The sequence below is a fragment of the Sus scrofa genome, chromosome 13 (assembly GCF_000003025.6).
Source record: "Sus scrofa isolate TJ Tabasco breed Duroc chromosome 13, Sscrofa11.1, whole genome shotgun sequence".
Taxonomy (NCBI): domain Eukaryota; kingdom Metazoa; phylum Chordata; class Mammalia; order Artiodactyla; family Suidae; genus Sus; species Sus scrofa.
Genome location: NC_010455.5, coordinates 140,875,095 through 140,900,547, shown reverse-complemented (window position 1 = coordinate 140,900,547; position 25,453 = coordinate 140,875,095). Strand labels below are relative to the sequence as shown.

Genomic DNA, 25,453 nt, shown 5'->3' with positions numbered 1-25,453 from the left:
CTGAGGGGGAGGATCAGCTACTTAACTTTTGTAAGAAGAGAAAGCAAAGGTATAGAAGAGGAAAGACAGCCTCTGGCAGTCGACTCCCTTTCCTCTCTCTCCAGAAAGATATCATTAAACCCAACTGACTCTGCCTGGAGTCGTTTGGAGAATGAACAAGAAAGGGCTCTTCCTGACATTTTTGTTCTACCCACAATTTAACTGCATGTAATTGAGCTAACTGGACTGTAAGCTGAGGTCATGGGCAGCATCTTTTAAGTATAAGACACTTCTTTGAATCCCCCAAATCTGGCACTGTGTTTTACACATGCAGATGCAGTAAACATACTTAATTTGACTTGACTGCTAAGGGTGTGCCGAGGCTTAAATACCCTAAATTACTCCTGACACCAAAGTGTTAGTCTGGGCCAGGGAGAGGCCTATCAGGCTCTTAAACCCTAATCCTCAAAACTGGAAAGAAAGGAAATCCTAATCACTTTTCAACACTCCCGTACCCTTTTCTCAGTCTCCTTCTAACTCTAAGGCTTTACCGCTATCCAGCTGAGTGACCTTGGATAAGTCCCCAAACTTCCTAGAGCCTCAGGTTCCTGGCAGGCAGGTTCAACCAGATGATCTTAAGGTCCCTTCCAGCTCTGACCTTCCAAAGTTCCAGGCTTCCCATTGACCAACCGGTGGAAAGCAGGAATGGAGTATGGAGCAGAGGGAGATGGGATGGCTGGGAAGGAGAAAATAAGTGCCGAGTTAGAAAGGAAAAAAGCCCTGGGACCACTGTGCGCTTGACATCCAGTCTGATCCTTGCTAGGAAAATGTCATCTCGCCATGGCCTGCATAAGGTCCAGCTGATGCTCACACACCTGGCCCAGCCTTTCTCTTCATCATCTGTACAAGCGTGTGCTCTGCCTTGTTCTGTGTGCTGCTTGAGGACAGTTACTAGACTGAAAGCTGAGATCATGGGTGGCTCTTAGAAGCTGGGTCAGAGAGACATAGCTTGTCTTGGAATTTATGGGATAGAAAAGAAGTAGATGGTTAGGGAGTTCCTGTCATAGCTCAGCAGTAATGAACCCCACTAGCATCCATGAAGACTCGGGTTCAATCTCTGGCCACTCTCAGTGGGCTAAGGATCCAGCATTGCCGTGAGCTGTGGTGTAGGTCAAAGGCGTATGTCGGATCCAGTGTGGCCGTGACGGTGGCTGTGGCCTGCAGCTGTAGCTCCAATTCAACCCCTAGCCTGGGAACTTCCATATGCCAAGGGTGAGGCCCTAAAAGAAAAAAAAAGAAAACAAGCAGACGTACAAAAACAAAATCTACTCAATCAGGTGTGAATTGTGTTGTACAGGTTACTCTAAGACTATGTAAAAAGAACTCATTCCTTTTGGGCATCAGGGATGGCTTCCCAGAGGAGGTGACCTGGAGGTGAGTCACCCTGTTCCTGGCTTGTCTCCTAGAAGTTTTCCCTGCCTTTAGATTCTCCTCACTGTACTGATACTCACAGATCTTTTAAAACACCAATTTCTTGCCATTATTTTCTTCATGGAAGCTTTACAGTGGCTTCTTTGTGTGCAAGTTTGGGTAGAGGATCCATCTCCATTCTAGGCTGCAACTCCCAGCATGGGCTCTGGTGCCTAGAAAACCCTGGGGGTATCCCTGACTCCTTTCCTGACGCCTTCTGTGTACCCAAGAAAAGGGATCAGAATCCAAACCTTTACATTTAAAAGCTGCCCATTCTTAGGCTACCCTTGTATCGGATCTGACCACTGGCATTTTCTATAGCAAAAAGCAACCAACAGAAAGTTCCAGTCCTGAGGCTGTAAAGGAAAAGGTGAGGAGAATAAAAGTTAAAATCATAGAGAGCTATTTGATACCTGACTGGTCTAACTCTAGAAATAATGGTGTCTATGTGGTAAACTAGCACTTTCTTTACTAATTATCTATGTTCTTTTTTCTCTCTCTCTCTTTTTTTTTTTTTTTCCACACCCGAGGCACATGGGAGTCCCTGGGGCCCGAGACTGAATCTGAGCCACAGCTGTGGCATTGCGTGATCCTTTAACCCATTGCGGCAGGCCGGGAATGGAACCCGCACATCTGCAGTGATCCAAGTGTCTGCAGTCAGATTCTTAACCCACTGGGCCACAGTGGGAATGCTAGTTATCTACATTCTTTGGATGTTATTTATGATTGCTTCCTCCTCTAAGAAAGTGCCCGGAACTTTGGCAGTAAGCCTTTGTGCCATTTTCATCATTTAGCCTTAGTCCTAAACGTGTCTGGTGAGTCTCACTTCTAAAGACAGAACGAGACGTGGGTTCTAATGGTGGTGAGTAAGGAGAGGAGTGACCAGGTTCTGGGGATTACAGTATCTGGCCTCTAAATGAAGCTGGTTCTTTGTAGGAGACATTCAGAGAATACTGAGTAAATCATGGGCTGCAAAATCTCAGGATAATACCATCCCTCGTTGTTTTAACAAACTGCAGATCGCTACCAAATTTGCCTGATTTTACATAAAGGTTAATACACTCCCGGAGTTCCCATCCTGGCGCAGCAGTAAAGAATCCGACTAGGAACCATGAGGTTGTGGGTTCGATCCCTGGCCTTGCTCAGTGGGTTAAGGATCCGGCGTTGCCATGAGCTGTGGTGTGGGTTGCAGACGTGGCTCAGATCCAGCGTGGCTATGGCTAGTAGCTGCAGCTCTGACTGGAGCCCTAGCCTGGAAACCTCTCCACATGCCACAGGTGCAGCCCTAAAAAGGAAAGAAAAGAAAATACACTTCCTGTAAAGGTAAAGGTGTGGTCCCTGCAGAAGCTTGTCTTTTGCAGGGGATGTCAGACATTTAGAGAGAAAGTTGGAGAAGGGAGGAGTGTTAGTCTCCAAAATACATCCTCTCCCTCAACTATGTTCCCGGAGGCCCCAAAGCAGAAAGTCTTAGAAATCAAACTATCTTGACTTGCATCATAAAATAATGTCCAGAATTCTAGATGATACAGCAGAGCTTTGGTGCCCTGCTCTTGTCCATTTATTCTATTTGAGGTTACAGGGAAGGCTCTACAGAAGTGTTCTGAGGGACGCTGGGGCATCTGGGTGGGGGCGCATCTCAGTCAGAGGGAAGAAAGTGCAAAGGCCTGGGGAGTGGGGTGCAGGGAACAGTGGGGGAGGTTGATGTGACTGGAGAGGGTAGTGTTGGGGGAGGGGTCACCAAGAACAGAGTGTGCCCTGCTGGCTGTGCTTCTCACTCTTCCCTCTTGGCTAGGAACAAACACAATCACATCTCTGTCTTTTTTTTTTTTTTTTTTTTTTTTTTTTTTTTTGCTTTTTAGGGCCACGCTTGCAGCATATGGAAGTTCCCAGGCTAGGGGTCTAATCGGAGCTGTAGCCACCAGCCTATGCCACAGCCACAGCAACACCACATCTGAGCCTCTTCTGCATCCTACACCACAGCTCAGGGCAACACCGGATCCTCAACCCACTGAGTGAGGCCAGGAATCGAACCTACAACCTCATGGTTCCTAGTTCGTTTCCACTACACCACAAAGGGAACTCCTCACATCTCTATCTTTGAAAGCACATTCTGACAGCCAGCAGGGAGATGGATTGAGGAAACTCCTAGTCCTAAAAATCCCAGCAATGTCACCTCTTTGCCACCTCCCCAACCCCTTCATGTTCACTCGCTCCAAGCGCTCCTGCCAAAATCTTTAAATAAACTTTTAAGAGAGGATCTCTTTCACAGTTTCCCCAGAAGTGAGAGCTTCCCCATGCTTTGGGCACAGCCCCCAAAATAAAGAAATAAAACTTTTTCTACTTGCAGTACTTGTATAATAAGAAAAAGAAGAGCTGTTAAATAAGACAAATTTAATGAGCATCCAGTATTTGCAATCACTGAACAACTTCATGGAAGAAATGTGTTGCCCCAAAAGGGTTACATATGCAGGGAAGTGCCGTTGTTTTCAGCAGGAAAGAGAGGCCTTGTAACAACAGGAAGCTCTGGGAGGCCGAGGTACCCAGGCTTCCAAGCAAAGCGGTTCTGGAAACAATGGCTGCCTGTGGCTCAGGAATATTGGGCAGGAAATGAAAGGATGCTGGGAGGGGGCTGTGCAGGGAGGAGCCGATAAGCACTACCTGGCTGTTCTTCGCTTAGGCTAGCAGGCCAACGATGAAGTTGTTTTTTTTAAATGCTGCCTATCTTTCATTCGCAAAATACAGAAAGGAAAAGAACCCATGGTGCCATAGGTCTGGAAACCATTAGGAAGCTGAGCCTCCTGGGAAACCAGAAGGTACAATAAGCAAGAGAAGGTATTTCTCGCTCTCAGGGCATGGTCCCGTCGGTCTGGGGGACCTTCAGATGAACTCTACACCATTTCAAGCCAAGTCCCTGGAGGACTTCAGCCTGTATAATAATAAAAATAGCGCTGAGGTTAATAGGAGTCCAGCCATACCAAAGGAGATACGTGTAAACCTCCCGAGATTGAAGTTGATATTTATTTAACACAAATTTCTGTTCATATGGGTGAGGCAAGTTAGGCAGTCATTAACAATACAAATAAGAAACAAAAACAAACAGACCCACGGACATAGAAAACAAATTGTGGTTACCAAAGGGGAGAGGTGGGGGGAGGGATGAATTAGGAGTTTGGGATTAATATATACAGACTACTGTACGTAAAATAGATGACCAACAAGGACCTGCTGTATAGTTCAGGGAAATCTACTCAATATTCTGTAGTAACCTATATGGGAAAAGAGTCTGAGAAAGAATATGTATATATATAAAGACTATATATAAAAAGAATATATATAAATATATATAATGTTATATACACAGTTATACAAATATGTAAAAGATATATATGTGTGTGTGTGTAACTGAATCACTGTGTTATACACCTGAAACTAACACAACATTATAAGTCAACCGTACTTAAAAAGAAAATCCATGCAGATGGGTCAGTGGGCGGGGAACAAAACCAAAACTAACAAAAAAATAACACTAATGGTTTGCCCTAGAACAAGTAGGAGTGAGGACCTGAAGGCTGTAGGTAGAAGTCAGATCTGCCTTCCTAATTTCTAGTCCAGCTGCTCCCCAGCTTCATCCAGGAAGTTCACAGGTCACAGGATATTAGACCTGGAAGGAACATAGCAATCATCTAGATCCAGAACTTGAACCCAGTGCAGATGAAAGTCTGAGGCTGGGAGTAGCTGTTTTTTGCTCAAGGACATAGAACTGGTTCCTGTTGCTTTAACTGCTGTGTTCCCAGCACCTAATACTTGAGAGATGCCTGGGGGGCAATTCAAAGAGAACAGTTACTCTCCTCAAAGGTCTCCAATCTAGTAGCTGGAGTCAGGACTAGAACCCAGGTTTCTTAATTCCTTGTCCTTCTCTCTCATCAAGTTGCTCTTAGACATGTCACCTCCACTTTCTGGTGCTTTCTGGTCTGTGTCTGGGTTCCCCTGGTGTGGAGGTTATGCCTATACAAAGTACTGGAAAGAACATGGACTTGAATTCAGACAGACTTATCACTGCACCCCAGCTTTGCCACTAGAGGTTTGGACAAGCTATCCAACCTTACCTTAGTTTTCCATCTTTAAAACAGGAATAGTAAAGTCTATATCTCAGAATTGTGAGACTTAAATGAATAATGATCATTAAGCATGAGACCTCACCTGGCATTTGGTTAGTGCATCTCATGACCACCTACTAAGGTGTGCGGAAAAAAAAAAAAGTGTCCTGGACACACTCAGACAAGAAAAAAATTCACATTGTTCTCATTCTTAAGATGATTGTTGTTAGTGAAGCATACAATTCAAGGAACTGGTTGCATTTCCCTGTTTCTCTCTCATTAACCTGCGAAAATCCATCCCTTTTCCTTCTGGGACTCTCTCTGGAGGCAGATGTGGCCATCCTCTTTATCCATTGCTGCAGGAGAGCCTCCATCCTTAGCACCTCAAGGAGCAGGTGGCAAGAAAGAGAGGGGCAGCTAGTCTAGGAAATAAAATCTTGATCAGGTGACCCAAGCTGACTATGGTCTTTGTGAAGTTAAATTGAGGATTTGAACAATTTTTTGGCACTGAGAAGGAAATTGAAGCTCACAGCTGGGCCTGGGAGTGTTCTGGGACATGACTGAAGGATCTTTCTGGCAGCCGCAAGCAGCCTTCTGAAGTGAGTGATGTCTGCCCCACAACTCCCCTGAGAATCAAATCAGACAGTAGGAAGGAGGAGCCGAAAAAGTCTTCATAAATTAGGCAAAGCCTAGCAGCCTCCATTTTCAGCAAGGGATAAAATGGACATTCTCTCAGCAAAGAGGAAATTTCTGCACAGCTCCTGTGCACAAGGTTAACAGGACCAGCTTCTAAGGCCAAGGCCGTGAGGGCGGGGGTGGGGGCGGGGGGGGCAGGGTGCAGGGGAGCTCTCCTTAGGTTTGTTCTTGGTGTAGCCTCATCACACCCCACCAGTTTTCTCTACTGGGGCTCCACCCTTCCTCGTGGTCACAAGCATCCCCTCCCCCAAACCAAAAGCACACCCCAGAGGCCCCTGTGACAGTCCCTCCCAGGCTGTTTCTACTTGCTCATTAACTGGTGATGTTTCACTGCCCACAACCAGCCTTTCATTTCTGAATCAGAAAGGCACTAGCCTTCCTCAAACAAATTTTAGGATGAAAGAGAGTGAGCCGTCCCACGAACCCCGTTCATCCTCAGCAAAAGTCCTCCACACTGACCCTGAAGGGACACTGTTTTTTTTTTTGTTTTTTTTTTTTGTTGTTGTTGTTGTTGTTGGAGTGATATGTCTGTGGCAAGTCTTTTCCTTCACATTATCAACACCCCACCACCACCACCTTTCTCAATGGTCTGGTCCCTTGAAGGGAAGAATTCCAGGGTTACCCCTGCTGCCTGGTTTGAATAATGAGTGTGTTGGAGTAGGGGAGCTTTATCATAGTGTTTTACAGAGATCTATCTGGCAGTGGAACTCAAGATAGAAGGTAATCTTCCTAGGCTGTCTTTAAAATGCCCCCAATTTACCTGAATTTACCTCCTCTTTCACCGGACTAGGCTAGTCAGCATTCCTGGAATTCACCACATTATTTCATGTCTTCCCACCTGGTTTATACCATTCCCTGCTCCAGCTCCATCCGAAAGTGGGTGATGTTTATTTACAAAGTGCTTATTATACACCAGAAGCTTACCTGAGTTTTCTGCGTGTATCACCATTAATGTTGCATCGTGTTGTATCATATTATACATAGCACCTCAAATCACCCCTAGGAACCAGTGTCAGAGTTCTTATTGCATAGCCTCATATGTCTTTTTTTAAGTTTTTTTGAAGGATAGTTGATTTTCATAGGTCCTTCTTTATCCACTGATCTCACCACATCGTGAGGCCCTGGGGTGAGGGTCCTGCCTCAGCCCTCTCTGAGGTCTCTTTTATATTGTCATATTGTCAGCTCTGTAATGCACACAATTTCCTGTTCTTTTTCAACACTTAAGAGCTCTGCCTGACTTCCCCGTCATTGTGTAATCTTTTTAGAACTTCTATCAAATTTTTGTGCCTCTCGAGGACCCTTAACATATTTTGCTTGATCTTTTCATACTAGCCAAGTTACTTAATACCTATGAGCTTCAGTTTCTTCATTTATAAAACAAGGGTAAATAGCTTCCTCAGAAAGTGGTTGTGAGGATTGCATTGGGGACAAATAATGCATGAAAGTGTAGAGCTCAGGAGCTGGCCCATAGTTAGGTGCACAGTAATTGTTCTTGGCTTCTTGAGGGCAAAGGTCTTATTCACCTTGTTGGCCCTTGGGCTGGATAGATCCTCAGTACATCTGTTTTGATAGGAGAATCATTGTCATTCAGAGGGAGTGGGTGTATTGATAGCAGAGACTTAAGGGCTCAGCTGGGATGGGTCCAGGTATGGACTAAAGGAAGACCTGGGCACTTCTCCAGGAAAGAGCAGATTTGACTTGGCATCTGAGACCCTGGAAGTGAGGAGGGGAGGGCACTTCGGGATGCAGTCTGCCATTAGGAGCCTTGCCCAGCAGTGGAGCAGAGCTAGTCCATGGCCACACCAGGCCAGCAGGTTAGGCAGACAAATACTTCTACCTCACAGAGTCACTGGAAAGGACTTCAACAAACATATAAAAATTGCCTTGGGGAAAGGTGGGGAGAGGGATAAGTTAGGAGCTTGGGATTAACATATACACACTACTATATATAAATAGATAATCCACAAAGACCTACTGGATAGCACAGGGAACTCTACTCAATATTCTATAATCACCTATATGGAAAAAGAATCTGAAAAAGAATGGATGTATGTATATGTATAACTGAATCATTTTGCTGTACACCTGAAACTAACATAACATTGTAAATTGATTACATTCCAATATAAAATAAAAATTAAATTAAAAAAAGAAATTGCATCACTCACTTTAGAAGGTCCTCTGGACACTTGTTTGTTTATTTATTTATTTTTTTAATTTTTTGTCTGTGCAAGTGTCATGTGGAAGTTTCTGGACCAGGGAATTAATCCATGCCACAGCCGTGACACAAGCTGCTGCAGTGACAACACCAGATGCTTAACCTGCTGTGCCACAGTACTCCAAAACTTTTGGCTCCACCTGTGGCATATGGACATTCTAAGGCCAGGGATCAAATCTGAGCTGTGACCTAGTCAGAAAATTCAGAAAAGCAAAATTAAGACTATAGAAAAGCAAAAACATGCCATTAATTTTTCAGTGTTTGTCTTTTTTATCATTTAGGGTATTGGGAAGGGCGGTATAAAAGGGAGACAGTCACTCTCCTCTTCATTTTTGTGTATTTTCTACTCTTTTTCCTCCAGTTTTATTGACATATAATTAACATACTTCACTGTATAAGTTTAAGGTGTATAGCATAATGGTTTGACATATATTGTGAAGTGATTTCCATAAGTTTAGTTAGCATCTATCAACTCATATAGATACAATAAAAAGAGAAAGAAAAAAATTTCTTTGTAATGAGAACTCAGAATTTACTCTCTTAGCAATTTTCACATCTAATGTAGAACAGTAACTATAATCATCATGCTGTATATTATTGCTCTAGTACTTTATCTTGTAACCGAAAGTTTGTAACTTTTGACTGCTTTTCTCCAGTTCCTGCTCCCCACCTCTCCCATCCCCACCTCTGGTAACCAAAAATCTGATCTCGTTTTCTATGAATTTCAATTTTTTTTAATTCAACCTGTAGTGAAGTCATAAAGTATTTGTCTTTGTCTGACTTATTTCACTTAGCATAGTGCCTTAAGTTCCATCTGTCTTGTTGAAAATGGCAGGATTTCCTTATTTTTTATGGCTGACTATTATTCATTTGTATACCAATGCCACAATTTCTTTACCAACTCATCTGTTGATGGACACGTGTTATTTCTATGTCTTGACTATTGTAAATAACGTTGCTATGTACATGGAGGTGCAGATATCTTTTCAAGTTAGTGGTTTTGTTTCTTTTGTATATATTCCCAGAAGTGTAACTGCTGATCATAGAGCAGTTTTATTTTAAATTCTTCAAGGATCCAGATTGTTTTACATAGTGGCTACACCAGATTATAATCCCACTAACAGTGTACAAGGGTTCCCTTTTTTCCACATCCTCACCCAGCATTTGTTATCTCTTAACTTTCTGATGATCTAACAGGCATGAGGTGATATCTCATTGTGGTTTTGATTTGTATTTTCCTGATGACAAGTGATATTGAACATTTTTGCATGTACCTGTTGGTCCTTTGTTTATCTTCTTTGGAAAGATACCTATTCAGATCTTTTGCCCATTTTTAAATTGGATTATTTGGTTTTTTCCTAGTAGGTTGAATGAATTCTTTATATATTTTGGATATTAACCCTCTTATCAGATATATGGTTTACAAATATTTTTTCCCATTCCATAGGTTGTCTTTTCACTTTGTTGATTGTTTCTTTTGCTGTGCAGAAGCCTTTTCGTTGATATAGTCCTGCCTGTTTGTTTTTTATTTTGTTGTAATCATTGCCAAGACCCATGTCAAGGATTTTTTTCCCATGTCTTCATCTAGGAGTTCCATGGTCATATTTAAGTCTTTAATCCATTTCAAGTTAATAATTATGAGAGTATATGATACGGATTTGGTTTTATTCTTTTATGTGTGAATATTCAATTTTCCCAGCACCAGTTTTCCAGACTATCTTTTCTCCATTGGGAATTCCTGGCTTTCTTATCAAATACAATTGACTACATATTCTTGGGTTTATATCTGGACTCTTGATTTTTTTTTTCTGGCCATACTCACAGCATGCATAAGTTCCCCAGCCAGGAATCAAACCTGTGCCACAGCAGCTATCAGAGTGATAGCAGTCCTTAACCCCTTGTGCCACAAGGGAACTCCTGGGCTCTTGATTTTTTTTCATTGCTCTCTTTGTCTGGGTTGGTTTGTTTGTCTGTCTTTTTAGGGCCAAACCCATGGCATATGGAAGTTCCTAGGCTAGGGGTCAAATTGGAATTGTAGTTGCTGGCCTGCACCACAGCCACAGCAACTCAGGATCTGAGTTACATCTGTGACCTACATCACAGCTTAAGGCAATGCCAAATCCTTAACCCACTGATCGAGGCCAGGGATTGAACCTGCATTCTCATGGATACTAGTTATCTTCATTTCTGCTGAGCCACGACGGGAACTCCTCTATCTGTTTTTATGCAAGTACCATACTGTTTTGTTTACTATAGCTCTATAGTATAGCTTGAAGTCAGGAAGTGTTTTTCATTTTTCTTTTCTTAATGTATATTGCTTCTATAACTTTTTCAAAAGAAATTTAAAAATAGGTGTTTAACTACTAGGTGTTGAACCCCTAAAAGCCATCACCACCATAAAGCAGGAACTGCAGTGGTGGAATTTCAGGCATTTGGATAGTCTGGAGCAAGGCACCAAACAGCTTTCCTTAAGTAGTGCCTCCATACATGGCCACCAATTCATGGGACCTGCCCTCCTGAACAGGAAGGTGTGAGTCAGGCAGGTGTAGGTTGGGGCTTTTTCTATTCCTCCTCAGTGTGGTACCATGAAAAAAGCATGGACTTTGGAGTCATGCAGGTTTGGATCCCAACTCTGGCATTTACTAGCTGTGTGTTGTTGAGCAACTTACCTAACCTCTCTGAGAACCAGCTTTCACATTCTCAAAATGGGGAATTTTACCTCTTTCATGGGTTGGCTATAATTATAGAATAGAGAATGCCGTTAAAAGAGAAAAAAAAGCACCTCATGTGTTGCCTGAGACATAGAAAGTGTTTTCTTTGAAGGACCCAGATCTCCATGGAGCACTGAAATCCCATATGGAAAGTGATGACCAATCTCCTGTTCAGCAAGACGTTTCAAGTGGTTGTGTTTTCAAGGCTATTCTAGATGAATGCGATAGTACTGTCCTCAGTGTCCCTAAAGAGCTCACGGCATAATGATGGAGATGACATAGATACAGACAACACCTTGCACCTAGTGCTAGATAAGAGCAGGTTTGCAATGAGTATTTGTTGAATTGGATTTTTTAATAAAAAAATTGGGGGGAAAGTTAATACATTTTTATAGTTCAAAATTCAAAAATATAAAAGAGTATATAATGAGGAGCCTGCCTCTCACTCATACCTCGGCCCCAGCTTCCTCATTCCTTTTCCTGTAGGCAACTAAATTTACCACTTTCCTTTCTTTTCTTTTTTTCCCTTTCCTTTCTTCAGCTGCACCTGCGGCATATGGAAGTTTCCAGACCAGGGATAGACTCTGAGCCCAGAACTGCGACCTACACCACAGCTGCAGCAACCTTAACCCACTGTGCCTGGCTGGGAATCCAACTGGTACCTCCACAGGGACAAGCCAGATCATTAACTCACTGCCGCACTGCAGGAACTCTTGGTTACCACCTTCTTATGCATCCTTCCATAGATGTTTAATGCATACACAAGGGAATTTATAGCTGTTCTTTTATTCTCTCTTTAAAAAAAAACAAAAAACAAATGCTAGCATATTATTACACTGGTCTGCACCTCATTCTTTTTGCTTAACAGTGTATGTTGGAGACCATTTTATATCAGTTCATGAGTTCTGAACTCAAAGAGGGGGTGAAATTTGAACAATATAAGACCTTAACAAAAATCCAGAATGGGGAGGGAGGAGTGCCATATTTCCCTAGAGCACAAATGCACTTCGTTCAGTGAAAGAAGGCAGCTGCCATGACCACATAACTGACCAAATAAAACTGTGCTTGTTCCAGTTTCAATCTCCAGATCTGATCAGATCCTGGCCACATGGGGAACTGGGGCAGCTTAGCAGCCATTACTTCTGAGGGATGCAGAGAAAATTTGACTGCTGGTCTTTTCTGCCCTTAAACCCTCAAAGAGGTTAGGAATTGAGGGAAAAATGAACCCCCATGTTATTTATAAATAGAAAATGTCTTTTGGTACCAGGTTGGAGTAAATGAACCAATGAACTTTAAAATGTTTCATAATATGTAAATTGTAAATCAAAGGAGAAGTTTTCTTTTCCATCAGAGACCACATCAAGATTTATTTTTTGCTCAGATTAAAATTTAACGTTTAAGATCGCTGATCCAGGGAAAACAAAACAAAAGAGGGACTTAGAGAACCATCAGTGCAACAATCCAAAGAAGTTATAATGTTATATCATAATCAGCAACTGTGTGTACCTCTGTAGGAGGAGACTTGAAGTTCTTTGGGTCTATGATAAATCCCACAGAACTAGCTCTGTGACTCCGACCTCCAGCAGCACTACTTCCCATGCCTAAATACACAATGGAAGCTTTCTTTCCATCTACAAATACTCAGCTATTTTGTATCTAGCCTCTATCCTGTCCAGAATCCTAGAGTGTCCCCTATTTAGTTGGACCCCAGGGACAATAGCCTGAAGAATTCTGACCTTTGAGACTAAACTCTTAACACCACCAGCCAGTATTACCTTTAGAGCCTGGCTACCGTAAGTGTGGGCTGCAGACTAGCTGTATCTATATCACCTGGGAACTTGTTAAAAATGCAAATTCTTGACCCCCACTCTCCCATTGGAATCTGCATGTTGATAAGACTGCAGGGCTTTACATCCACATGAAAGTAGGAGAAGCTCTGCTCCAGACCAGTGGTTCTTGAACTTCAGCCTCAGAATCACCTGGAAGCAGCTGCTGCTACTGGAACTCATCTGGGGACCACAATTTGAGAACCACTGGTCTGGGTCCAGAGCTGGGTGATTACAGAGATCAAGTGATTCTTTTCCCATTTACTGCATATGATGGAGAATTCCCATGTCTTCCATCTTGGCCAAAGATGAGACTCCAGGAAAGCTAACACTTCTCTGGGACTGGGACCATGGCCTTTTCCCTTAGGTTGTTTTAATATTACCTCCTGTTTAAACAGAGCTGTGGACGAGAGGTTCTAGGGCCTCTGTACCAAAGCCAGAGTAAATTTATGGCAGAGGCTCCATCCGGGAGTGTGTTTCCCGCACCTTTAAAGCAAATGGAGTCTGAGGTGCTACAGCTGAGAGCCACGGTCCTGGGAGGTCACTCTCTGAGTTCAGGGTAGGACAGATGAGTGACCCTGCACTGCCCCGTTGTGTGGAGTGTTCTTTATAAAGTCTCTTTATAAAGTCTCTTTGAGGCAGAGGCTTTTGTCTTTGAGTCCCTCTTGGGAATGCGCCAAGCTCTTAAGGCCACCTGTGCCCTGGGCAGCACAACAGCCATATACCCTGGTATAGATGCACATTTCAAAATGCATCAAGATCAAACATAGTTCCAGAACTTCTAACAAAATCTGTACACTGATTTGGGTCCGGCTGCCTTTGTATTATGAAGGTATGCCTCAATGCATAGAAAAGAGACCTCGGGCAAGCAAACTTACCTTCAAATAGAAACAGTGAACTAGAGAACACAAAAGCCATTCTGGAGAGTTCCTGGAGAGTGGGTTAAAGATCTGGCCTCATCACTGCAGGGGCCCACATCGCAACCGTGGCACAGGTTTAATCCCTGGCCTGGGAACTTCCATATGCCATGGGCATGGACCAAAAAAAAAAAAACATTCTGAATAGTGGAGGTGAGTATTGACTGCTAAAAGCTTGGTCAACTCTACCCCAATAGTCCATCAGATGGGAGGTGGCAAATTGTTTTTGCGGAGCTTGCATCTCACAGATTTTAATTTTACATCCTAGAAAAGCTTTCAATAGAAATAGTAATGGTCATTGTAGAATGCTTATTACATAGCAGTGTCTGTGCTAAGTGTTTGCAGGTATTAACTTCAATCCTAGCTATGAAATTAATATCATGTTATCCTCATCTTACAGATGTGGAAACTAAGAAACAGAAGTATTGTACATTTTGCCCAAGGTTGCAAAGGCAGCTTAGTGTCCAAAGCTGTGTTCCCAACCATAGCCACATGTGGCAGGTGATAGCACAACAGCTTGGTGTGGTGGAGAAAGAGTCAACCTATTGTGCACATCAGGGATTTTTCTTTAAACAAAACAACTTTTTAAAGCATTGGAGCACTGTTTGCTTATTTATTTATTAAATTTATTTAGAGGCATGAGGGTGGGAGACAAGAATCTCACTACAAAGCATATTTTATAAATCAGATCGAAGCATAGATCTTCTGGTTGAAGCCAGGCGGGAGTTCTGGACCCATGTCCACTCTCACATCCCCCCCTCCACCACACCCTGCTCCTACCCTGAATTCACTCACAGGGAGTAGTTCCACCTCTGTGGTCTCTGGCCTCAGTATTTCCAATCCCAAGTCCACTCCCTGCCCTCTGTCCACCTCAGCTAAGAAGCCTCTCACGATTTGGTCATGTAATACAGAGGCAAAATATGGATGTGTCCTGGAGGGGAACAACTCTAGGGATTCACAGCCTTTGAGAGGTGGGTGGAATATTTTAATTATGATGAATTTTACGCAGTAAAATGATAGTAGTTGAAGGAAATGATGCGGGAGTTATTCAGAGTATTGTAGTGGAGAATCCAGGAAGAGTGTTGAGTCTGAACACCTAGTGTCCACCCATGTAAAGGTCCAGTCCAGGTTGGAATTGTGTGCAGGTATGATCATGTGCATTGAGCATTAACGGACTGGCATTTGTCTAGTTTAAGGCATTAACAGACTGGGTATATTTTGGGGGAATGAGCATGGTGCTAACCCAAGCCCCAGCTCATGGAGTTTCTATACCACCTCCATGCCTGAAGGCTTCAGCCCCAAGGCTTTGTAGTTCCATACCATCCACTACACTCTCACAGAGGGACCTCAGATGGATCTGTCCAAGGACCAGTGTATGAGGTGACTTGCCACTCTCTCCATGCCATCCAAAAGGCCTATGTTTGCCATTCTGGGTCGCTGAGCTGGCTGAGCTCATCAAGGTCAGCCCTGAGAAGAGAACAGCATAGCCAGACTCTTCTATCCAGGCACTGGACTTCTGGAGTGGTAGGAATTCAAGAGGCCATGTTGGTCCCTTTTATATGGCCCATTCAATCAATGACTGGTTTGACCCATTTGGTGGTGTGTGTGGTTAGGGGTGGTTCTCACATTAAAAAAAAAAAAAAAAAAAAGCACTTTAGGAGTTCCCAGTGGCATCTCTGGAGCACTGGGTCACAGGTTCAATCCCCAGCCCAGCACACTGAGGTAAGGCTCTGGCTTCTCAGTGGGGTGCCGCTGTGGCTTGGGTCTGATCCCTGGCTCAGGAATTCCATATGCCTCGGGGTAGCCAAAAATAAAAAAATAAAATAAACAACTTTAACCTTTAAATCACCTTTAACAATCTGGCAGATATTCTCCCAGTCATTTTTTCCTTTGCAATTTTTTTTAACATAGCTGAATTCACAATGTCGATTTGATTTTGTGCCTTGTTTTTTCTCTTATCTACCTATATCATGAGCGTTTTTCCATGTGTTAATTACTTTTCATAAGCAGCAAGTACTCTTGAGTGAGGTAAATAAATTTACCTGCCCCTAGGCACCAATTCTCTAATCTGATCATACAGCAGTCACCTGTGTTTTAAAACCACAGACTGCTGGGCCCCACCTGCATAATTTCTGATTCTTGGGTTTGGAGTGGGACCTGGGAATTTGCATTCCCAACATGTTCCCAGGAGATGCTGATGCTGCTGGTCAGGAGGCCACACTGGGAAAACCAGTGAAACCAGGAGATGGAGTTGTGAGATTTCCAAGGTCACTGCTGGTTTCAAATCTAAGTGTTTGCATATTTTTCAAATTCTTAAAAAAAAAAAAAAAAAAACCTAATTCTTAAAACACTTGAGTTTTCTAAACTTTAACAAAGCCCTATGTTTTTTTTTTTTTAAATACCAAAGAACATCATCTACCACTTACAAGTAATTGTTTCCACTTGTAACTTGTATGTGTTCCATGCTCATTTCTCTTTGAAGTTACCTGAATTTTTAACAGGCTATCTTTAAAAGACAGTCAGACTTATATCAAATACTTCATTGTTTTTTCTTTTCCTTTACATAGTTCCATATGTATTGAAGAGCTGTGCAGAATTTATAGAGACTCACGGCATCGTGGATGGAATTTATCGGCTTTCCGGAGTCACCTCAAACATACAACGGCTAAGGTAAGCCAAAGAATAACCCCCCAAAGAATTCTTCCAGGATCCTTCTCCTGTCCACACTTCTATCTGCAGATGTTGGGAGTATTAAAAACTGAAGGGATTGAGGGAAGGATGGCAGGGCAGAAGATCAAGTGCTGATGTTTTCAGATGCCTAACTGTTCTTAATCTAATCAGGAAGCTCCCCAGTCTGATGTAATTCTTTCCAACATAAGCTCCTGAGGGCTTTTAATCTGTTTGTCTTGCACCAGATTTATCCTTCTTGGGTGGATTCAATTGAACTCAAATGATTTAAATTACAAGTTGGGAAAAATGATTTATTATTATTCACTTGCCTACTCAAAGCTTGGTATCCCCTGAATACCAAGCGTACATGGTATTCAGAAGTTGGAGATCAACGTGACTTTTTCTACTGGCACACAGTCAACATTTGATATTTCATCTGATTGAGAAGTCAGAAGTTCTTTAACTGATGCCTGTGTTTTAAAAATTATTGGAAGTTCACTTGTAGAGCAGTGAGTTAAGGATCTGGCATTGCAGCAGCTGTGGCACAAGTTGAAACTGTGTCACAGGTTCAATCCCTGGCCCAGGAACTTCTACATGCGTGGTCAAAAAAAAGAAATTATTCATAGAGGAACTATTTCCAATTTATGGATTTATTGTAAATAGTTGTATAATGTATCCTAGAATTTTTTTGGAAGAAATTTCTATCACATTAAATTAAGAGGCCAATAATCTTCATACAAAACACAGATATGTGTGTATTTTATATGTATTATATATATAGAATAAAAGGAATATATGTATTTAGTGTATGTATAGAATATATACATTATGTATAAAATATATACCATTTGTGACTGAAACAATAGGTTTAGGTATTTTGAATATTGTTCTTTAATACCACAAGTACATAATTTATTGTTATTTTAATATACTTATTATACATTTAGCTATAATGTAGCCTTTTAAGACAATAAAACATTCTTGTTACAAGATTACTATACCCCTCCCCCTCAAATCCCAGTTGTCATGAAGCTATACCAAAGGAACAAAACGTTATTTTCACTCCTGGAGCAGTGATAGCTGTTAAAAAGAAAAAAAAAAAAAAAAAAAAACTGGTTTATTGCAACCTTAGATTTTAACAGATCTGTGTATGTGCTTATAAAATTTCACTAATTTACTTATGTGACATTTTTCTGAGTTTCAACAGCTAGCATTTTTAATGGTATACTCCTAGCTCTGAAATAATACTACACGGTAGCTGGTATCATGGAAGGACACTTGGACAATGGCCAATTCTTTTTCATTTAAGGATTGACCTTAGCCTTGACAAGGGAAATTTTTGGCTAACAAAATGAATAAGCTCTAGATTGTTTTTGTTCTGCTCTTGTAAAAAAAACACATGCCTATAAATTTATGAGGCCATTGCATGGCTTTCTTTTCAAGGCCTCACTCAGTTCGTTTCAGGTTCTGGCAGCATCAGGGATTTCCCTTCCCTTTATTAAAGGGGCAGAACCAGACTCCAAGAGAATGGGCAGCCAGCTGTTTCAAGATGCTGCCTCCCAGACTCTGGTTGACTTTGTCACTACTTGTTTGGCCAAATGAAGACTCTCAAGAAACCTAATCTCTCTTTGGTATTAAAGCTCAGATATATCATCTTTTGAATAGATTTTTAACTCATAAGTGTATATTATTTGAGGTAATATATTCATGTAAACTTATTAGGAAATATTTTTTAAATTAGAAACAAGGCCTAGGAGTTCCTGTGGGTCAGTTGTAACGAACCTGACTAGTATCCATTAGGATGCAGGTTTGATCCCTGGCCTCGCTCAATGGGTTAAGGATTCGACATTACCATGAGCTGTGGTGTAGGTCACAAATGTGGCTCAGATATGGCATTGCTGTGGCTGTGGTTAGGCCAGCAGCTGCAGCTCTGATTCGATGCCCTAGCCAGGAAACATCCATATGCCATGGTTGTGGCCCTAAAAAGACAAAAAAAAAAAAAAAGACAAGGCCTAGAATGTGACAATGTGCCCAAACACCCCACTATAGATTGTTGAAGAAAATATTCATAAAGCTCATCTGTCCTGGGGGAGTCACTATCAGGCAGCCTAGATGTTTCCATTCAGCATCAAAGAGAGAGTTGACTGAAGTTCTCAAACCTTGGGTTTAAGTCTCCAGATAAAACAAGTCTGCTGACATGAACATGTGGATATAAATGATAACAATTCGACTCACTCTGGTTTTGGCCTCTCCTCCGAGAGAGAGAAGTTCATTTAAAACAATATTTTGGGAAAACTGAAATCTTGACAGGGTTTTTGGAAAAAAAATTTTATTTCCCCACTGTTCATAATTGAGAATATAGACATAATGTCATGAGAAATCCATTTGTAAATGGGATTATATCTTTCTAATGACAGCAGCTTCTGAATCTGGAAGACTGAATCTTAAAGTGGAAATCTTCCTATAGATTCCTTGTGACTTGGTCAGATCAGCAGTTTAGGGTATTTTTACCCCCTAAGCAGCCAAGTAGCTGCTGACATGAAACACATGTTCCTGGGATTGTTATGTCTCCGTCTGTGTTGTTTCAGGCAAGAGTTCGGCTCAGATCAATGTCCAAATCTGACAAGGGAAGTGTACCTCCAGGACATCCACTGTGTGGGCTCCCTCTGCAAGCTCTACTTTCGGGAGCTGCCCAACCCCCTCCTGACGTATGAGCTCTATGAGAAATTCACGGTGAGTGTGTGGATTTCCATTTCCATTACTGGGCGGGACGCGTGGATGGGCCAAGGAAAGTTTTAGCAGTAAATCGAAATACTCACCAGATGGTTGCCATTATCTTGGTGATGGAAATAGGATGGTATAGTGAGGAAAGTAGGGTAGTGGGAGCATTTGCTAAATTGTTCCTTTCTTTGATTTTCAGAATCATGTGTGTTTGAAGAACTGGGTTAGGAGTTCCCCCATGACTTAGAGGGTTATGGATTTGGCATTGTCACTGTTGTGACTCTGGTTACAGTTGTGGTACAGTTTCAATCCCTGGCCCAGGAGTTCCTGCAGCAAAAAAAAAAAAAAAAAAAAAAAGAGCTAAGTTAGGTCAGTTCCATATTTATGTAAGCAAATGTGCAAATGTGCATTGTTACATAGAGAGGAAACTAAGAACCAGGAAATGAAATGACTGGCCCAAGGTCACTCTGTCCCCAAGCAGGACAGGAACCTGAGGCTCCAGATGCTACCCCCACAACTAATTCATTTCAGACTATTCCTTTTGTTTCTTGTTGGGGTTGGGTAAAGAAGTGGGCAGATAAAGAAGGGAGAGAGAACACGCAATAGTAGTCAGAAATCCAGGGAAAGGGAGTTCCCGTTGTGGCGCAATGGAAATAAATCCGACTAGTATCCATGAGGATGAGGGTTCGATCCCTGGACTCTTTGCTCAGTGAGTTAAGGATCTGGTGTTGCTGTGAGCTGTGGTGTAGGCTGAAGATGCAGCTTGGATCTGGCATTGCTGTGGCTGTAGCATAGGCCGGCAGCTACAGCTCCGATGGGACTCCTAGGGAACTTCCATATGCTGAAGGTGTGGCCCTAGAAATCAAAAAGAAAAGAAAGAAAAAGAAATCTAGAAAGAGAAAAGATTCTGGGAAAAGCAGTCAAGAGGGAGTACAGGATAGGCCAGTGAGCTGGGTTGGTGAAAGAGGATGGATGAGCAAGAACAGAACACCTAAATAGCAGCTGCATGGTTACCAAAGGAAGAGGAGAAAGCAGAATAAATGAGATAGCATTAAAAATAGGGCTCGAACACTCTATACAATAGCCAAGACATGGAAACAACCTAAATGCCCATTGACAGAGGAGTGGATAAAGATGTGGTACATATACACAATGGAATATTAGCCATTAAAAGGAAAGAAATAACGGCATTTGCAGCAACATCATGCTAAGTGAAGTTAGTCAGACAATGAGACACCAACATCAAATGCTATCACTTACATGTGGAATCTAAAACAAGGACACAATGAACTTGTTTGCAGAACAGATACTGACTCACAGACTTTGAAAAACTTATGGTTTCCAAGGAGACAGGTTGGGGGGTGGGGGGATGCACTGAGTGTTTGGGATGGAAATGCTATAAAATTTGGTTGTGATGATCATTGTACAACTATAAATGTAATAAAATTCATTGAGTAATAAAAAAAAGAATGAAAATATTTTTAAAAATAGGGCTTGAAAAAAATAGGGCTTGAGCATTTGGCTGCAGGGGTGGAGGTACTGAGTAGGTGAAGAGTTGGGTTGAAGTTTAGACTCAGCTTGAAAAAGAAGGAGAGGGAGATGAGAGTGTTTGCAAAGAAGTGATTGAAATAACTGACTATAGAATTTTGTCTGAATAAGAAGAGAAATGGGGCATAAGACAGGTGAAAAAGTAGATCAATGGATTATTTCTCTCAGTGAGGTCAGTAGACTGTTGGAATAGGGAGGTCAGAGGGGGTGTTTGAAATTAAAATTATGAAGGAGTTAAGGACCAAACCTAGGCACTAACCAAAGGAGTAAATCTTTCTCATGGCTCCTGTAGTTGGCCTGTTTTGAGTATATAAATGTTCTTCAATTTGAAATTATGTAGGAATAAATGAGTGCTTCTTAAAAATTGAGTGTGGATCATTAAAACATATTTAGGAGTTTTCAGTGATACGGGGAAATACTCATAATGATAACTGGAAAAAGCAGATAGACAACTGCATGTTAAAACATCATTAAAGGAGTTCCCGTTGTGGTTCAGGGGAAACAAATCCAACTAGTAAACATGAGGTTGAAGGTTCCATCCCTGTCCTCACTCAGTGGGTTAAGGATCCGGCATTGCCATGAGCTGTGGTGTAGGTTGCAGACGTGGCTCAGATCTGGCATTGCTGTGGCCCTGGCGTAGGTCAGCAGTTGTAGCTCTGATTTGACCCCCTAGCCTGGGAACCTCCGTATTGCCACAGATGTGGCCCTAAAAAAGCAAAAAAAAAAAAAAAAAAAAAAAATTAAAGCAATCTGGAAGAGTATAAAGGCGAAAGTATAAATCACCTGAAATATCACATCCGCGCATATCTGCTATTAAAATTTCAGGAGACATCCTTACAGATCTGTCTCTGTCGTTCCCTTTCTTTCTCCCCACTTTTGCTCCTCAATACTATGTACTGATATGTTGCAATGCTGTTAATTCAACAATGTGACCATCTTTCCATGAGAAAGACACTACTTTTGCAGAGTAGTCTCTCATATCCACAACGTTTTGTTTTGGGTTTTTTGCTTTTTCAGGCTGCACCTGCGGCATAGTGAAGTTCCCAGGCCAGAGGTCAAAATGCAGCTACAGCTGCGGGCCTATACCACAGCTACAGCAATGAGGGATCCAAGCCTAGTCTAAGACCTACACCACAGCTCACTGCAACACCGGATTCTTTTTTTTTTTTTTTTTTTTTTTTGGCTTTTTGCTATTTCTTTGGGCCGCTCCTGCGGTATATGGAGGTTCCCAGGCTAGGGGTCGAATCAAAGCTGTAGCCACTGGCCTAGCCAGAGCCACAGCAACGCGGTATCCAAGCCGAGTCTGCAACCTACACCACAGCTCACAGCAACGCCGGATCTTTAACCCACTGAGCAAGGGCAGGGACCGAACCCACAACCTCATGGTTCCTAGTCAGATTCGTTAACCACTGCGCCACGACGGGAACTCCAACACCAGATTCTTAACCTACTCAGCGAGGCCAAGGATTGAGCCTGCATCCTCATGAACACTAGTCAGATTTGTTTCTGATGAGCCACAACAGGAACTCCCAAGGCTTTTTGTTTCTTAACACTTTGCCTTTATAAATAGAAGTATAGTATAAACATGTTTGTACATATATCTTTATACTTTTGTTTATATCCTTAAGGGAAAAAAACCACAGAAGTAGATTTATTGAGCAAAAAGTTCTTATTTAAAATTTTGTCAGGAGTTCCCATCATGGCTCAGAGGTACAAATCCAACTAGTATCCATGAGGCTGTGGGTTCAATCCGTGGCCCTGCTGCATGGGTTAAGGATCCAACATTGCTGTGAGCTGTGGTGTAGGTCACAGATGTGGCTCAGATCTGTGGCTGTGGCATAGGCCAGCAGCTGTAGCTCTGATTCGACCCCTAGCCTGGGAACTTCCATATGCTGCAGGTATGGCCCTAAAAAGACAAAAAGACAAAAAAATAAATAAAATAAAATAAAATAAAATAAAATAAAATAAAATAAAATAATAAAATAAAATTTTGTTACATGTTGCCAAATTGTTCTCCAGAGTGACAAGAATGCCCTTTTTCCTGCAGCCTTGCCAACACTGGTTACTTTCAGTCTGTTAAAGTGTTTGCCAATTTCAATCAACCAAAAATGTATCTTATTGTTTTAATTTGTGCCTATGATTTTATTGTTTGTTTTATATATAGTTTTAATCTTCTTATCAGTGCGGTAGTTTCATCCTTGAGTAAGACTAGAATGTCATCATGTTAAACAATTGATTGAGTCTAATTTATTTTAACTATATTTGATTCTGTGATAGTTGGGGGTTGATGGGATTTCTTGTCTAGAAACTTCAGAAACTTCTTTTTTTTTGTCTTTTTTTGTTTTGTTTTGTCTTTTTAGGGCCGAACATGTGGCATATGGAGGTTCCCAGGCTAGGGGTTGAATCAGAGCTGTAGCCACTGGCCTACACCACAGCTCACAGCAATGCTGCATCCTTAAGCCACTGATAGAGGCCAGGGATCGAACCTGCAACCTCATGGTTCCTAGTCAGATCGTTTCTGCTGTGCCATGAGAGGAACTCCCAGAAATACAAAAAAATTAGTGTAATGATAATGATATCTACCACTTATTGGGTGCTTAGTATATGATAAATTTATTGCAAATATTATTTAATTCAATCCTCAAAATTACTCTATGAAGTAGGTTTAATATCTCTTTTAGATAGGTAAATTGAAGCTCAGAGTGACTCTTGCTGGTGTTGTAGAGCTAGTAAATGGAAGTGAAGATTTAATACTCTCATAACTACTACCCTTTTATTTCTGCCTTTTTAGGGCCACACCCACAGCATATGTTCCCAGGCTAGGGGTTGAATTGGAGCTGTGGCTGCTGGCCCACAGCACAGCCACAGCAATGCAGAATCTGAGCCACCTCTGCCACCTACACCACAGCTCATGACAACGCCGGATCCTTAAACCACTAAGCAAGGCCAGGGATTGAACCTGCGTCCTCATGGATGCTAGTCATATTCATTTCTGCTGAGCCATGATGGGAACTCCTTCACTATTTTAAAATGGACTTAATAGGAGTTCCCGTCATGGCACAGTGGAAACAGTTCCAACCAGGAATGATGAGGTTGCGGGTTCAATCCCTGGCCTTGCTTGGTGGGTTAAGGATCTGGCATTGCAGTGAGCTGTGGTGTAGGTTGCAGCCATGGCTCGGATCCTACATTGCTGTGCCTGTGGTGTAGGCTGGGAGCTGTAGCTCCAATTGGACCCCTACCCTGGGAACCTCCATATGCTGCTGGTGTGGCCCCAAAAAGCAAGTTAATAAATAAATAAATAAAATAGACTAACAGCTCTTAAATAGGCTCATGTATTTAATAACTTAATATGAAATAAAGAAATCATCCTAAACAAATGAACAAAAAATTCAATAAATAGTGTTGGAAAATTGGCTAGCTATCAGGAAAGGGGAAAGTCAAGTTACATTTTTTTTTTTTTTTTTTTTTTTTGTCTTTTGTCTTTTTGTTGTTGTTGTTGCTGTTGTTGCTATTTCTTGGGCCACTCCCGCGGCATATGGAGGCTCCCAGGCTAGGGGTTGAATCGGAGCTGTAGCCACCGGCCTACGCCAGAGCCACAGCAACGCGGGATCCGAGCTGCGTCTGCAACCTACAGCACAGCTCATGGCAATGCTGGATCGTTAACCCACTGAGCAAGGGCAGGGACCGAACCCGAAACCTCATGGTTCCTAGTCGGATTCATTAACCACTGCGCCATGACGGGAACTCCTCAAGTTACATTTTTTACCATTTAGCAGATTTCAGGATGAAGACTGGCCTTCTAAGAATAAAAGCAAACAACTAAGAATGAAATTTAACAACTAAACTACATACAGATTATCCTTTCTATATTAAAAAAATACATTAACAAAATTAAAAGGCAAATGACCAACTGTGGAAAACATTTACAATAAAGATACAGGAAATTAACATTATTTAATTATATACAACTCCTATCTATCAATAAAAAGTAAAACACACAGGAGTTCTCATCATGGCTCAGTGGTGAATAAATTCGACTGGGAACCATGAGGTTGCAGGTTTGATCCCTGGCCTTGCTCAGTGGATTAAGGATCCGGTGTTGCTGTGAGCTCTGGTGTAGGTCGCAGACACAGCTCGGATCTGGCATGGCTATGGCTGTGGCATAGGCCAGCGGCTACAGCTCCGATTCAACTCTTAGCCTGGAAACCTCCATATGCCGCAGGTGTTGCCCTAAAAAGACAAAAAAATAAAATAAAATAAAAAAGTAAAACACACATAGCACCCTTCTAAACAAATGAGCAAAAAACCTCAACAGACAATTTTTAGATGAAATATAATTATTTAAAATGTATGGGAAGTTCCCTTGTAGCACAGTGAGTTAAGGATCCGGCATTGCCACTGCAGCAGCTCGGGTTGCTGCTGTGGCACAGGTTTGATCCCTAGCCTAAGAACTTCCACATGCCTTGGGCATGGCCAAATAAATCAATCAATAAATAACTGTGTATTAGAAAAATATTTTTACATATTAAACACTTTTTTAATGTTAGTGTTTCATGCTGATGAGCCTGTTGTGACACTGGTTCTTTCATGGCTTTGTATT

The 25,453-nt window shown here is 41.9% G+C and overlaps 1 protein-coding gene across 2 annotated transcripts in view; it reads left to right on the top strand.

Moving 5' to 3' along the window:
* ARHGAP31 (Rho GTPase activating protein 31) overlaps positions 1-25,453 on the top strand; it is a 111,427-nt gene that overhangs the window by 47,957 nt on the left and 38,017 nt on the right. For both annotated transcript variants that reach the window (XM_021070330.1, XM_021070329.1), the window contains exons 2-3: positions 16,482-16,584; positions 19,173-19,317. In XM_021070330.1, coding sequence (XP_020925989.1) covers positions 16,482-16,584; positions 19,173-19,317 — 248 coding nt within the window. The remainder of the gene's footprint in view (positions 1-16,481; positions 16,585-19,172; positions 19,318-25,453) is intronic.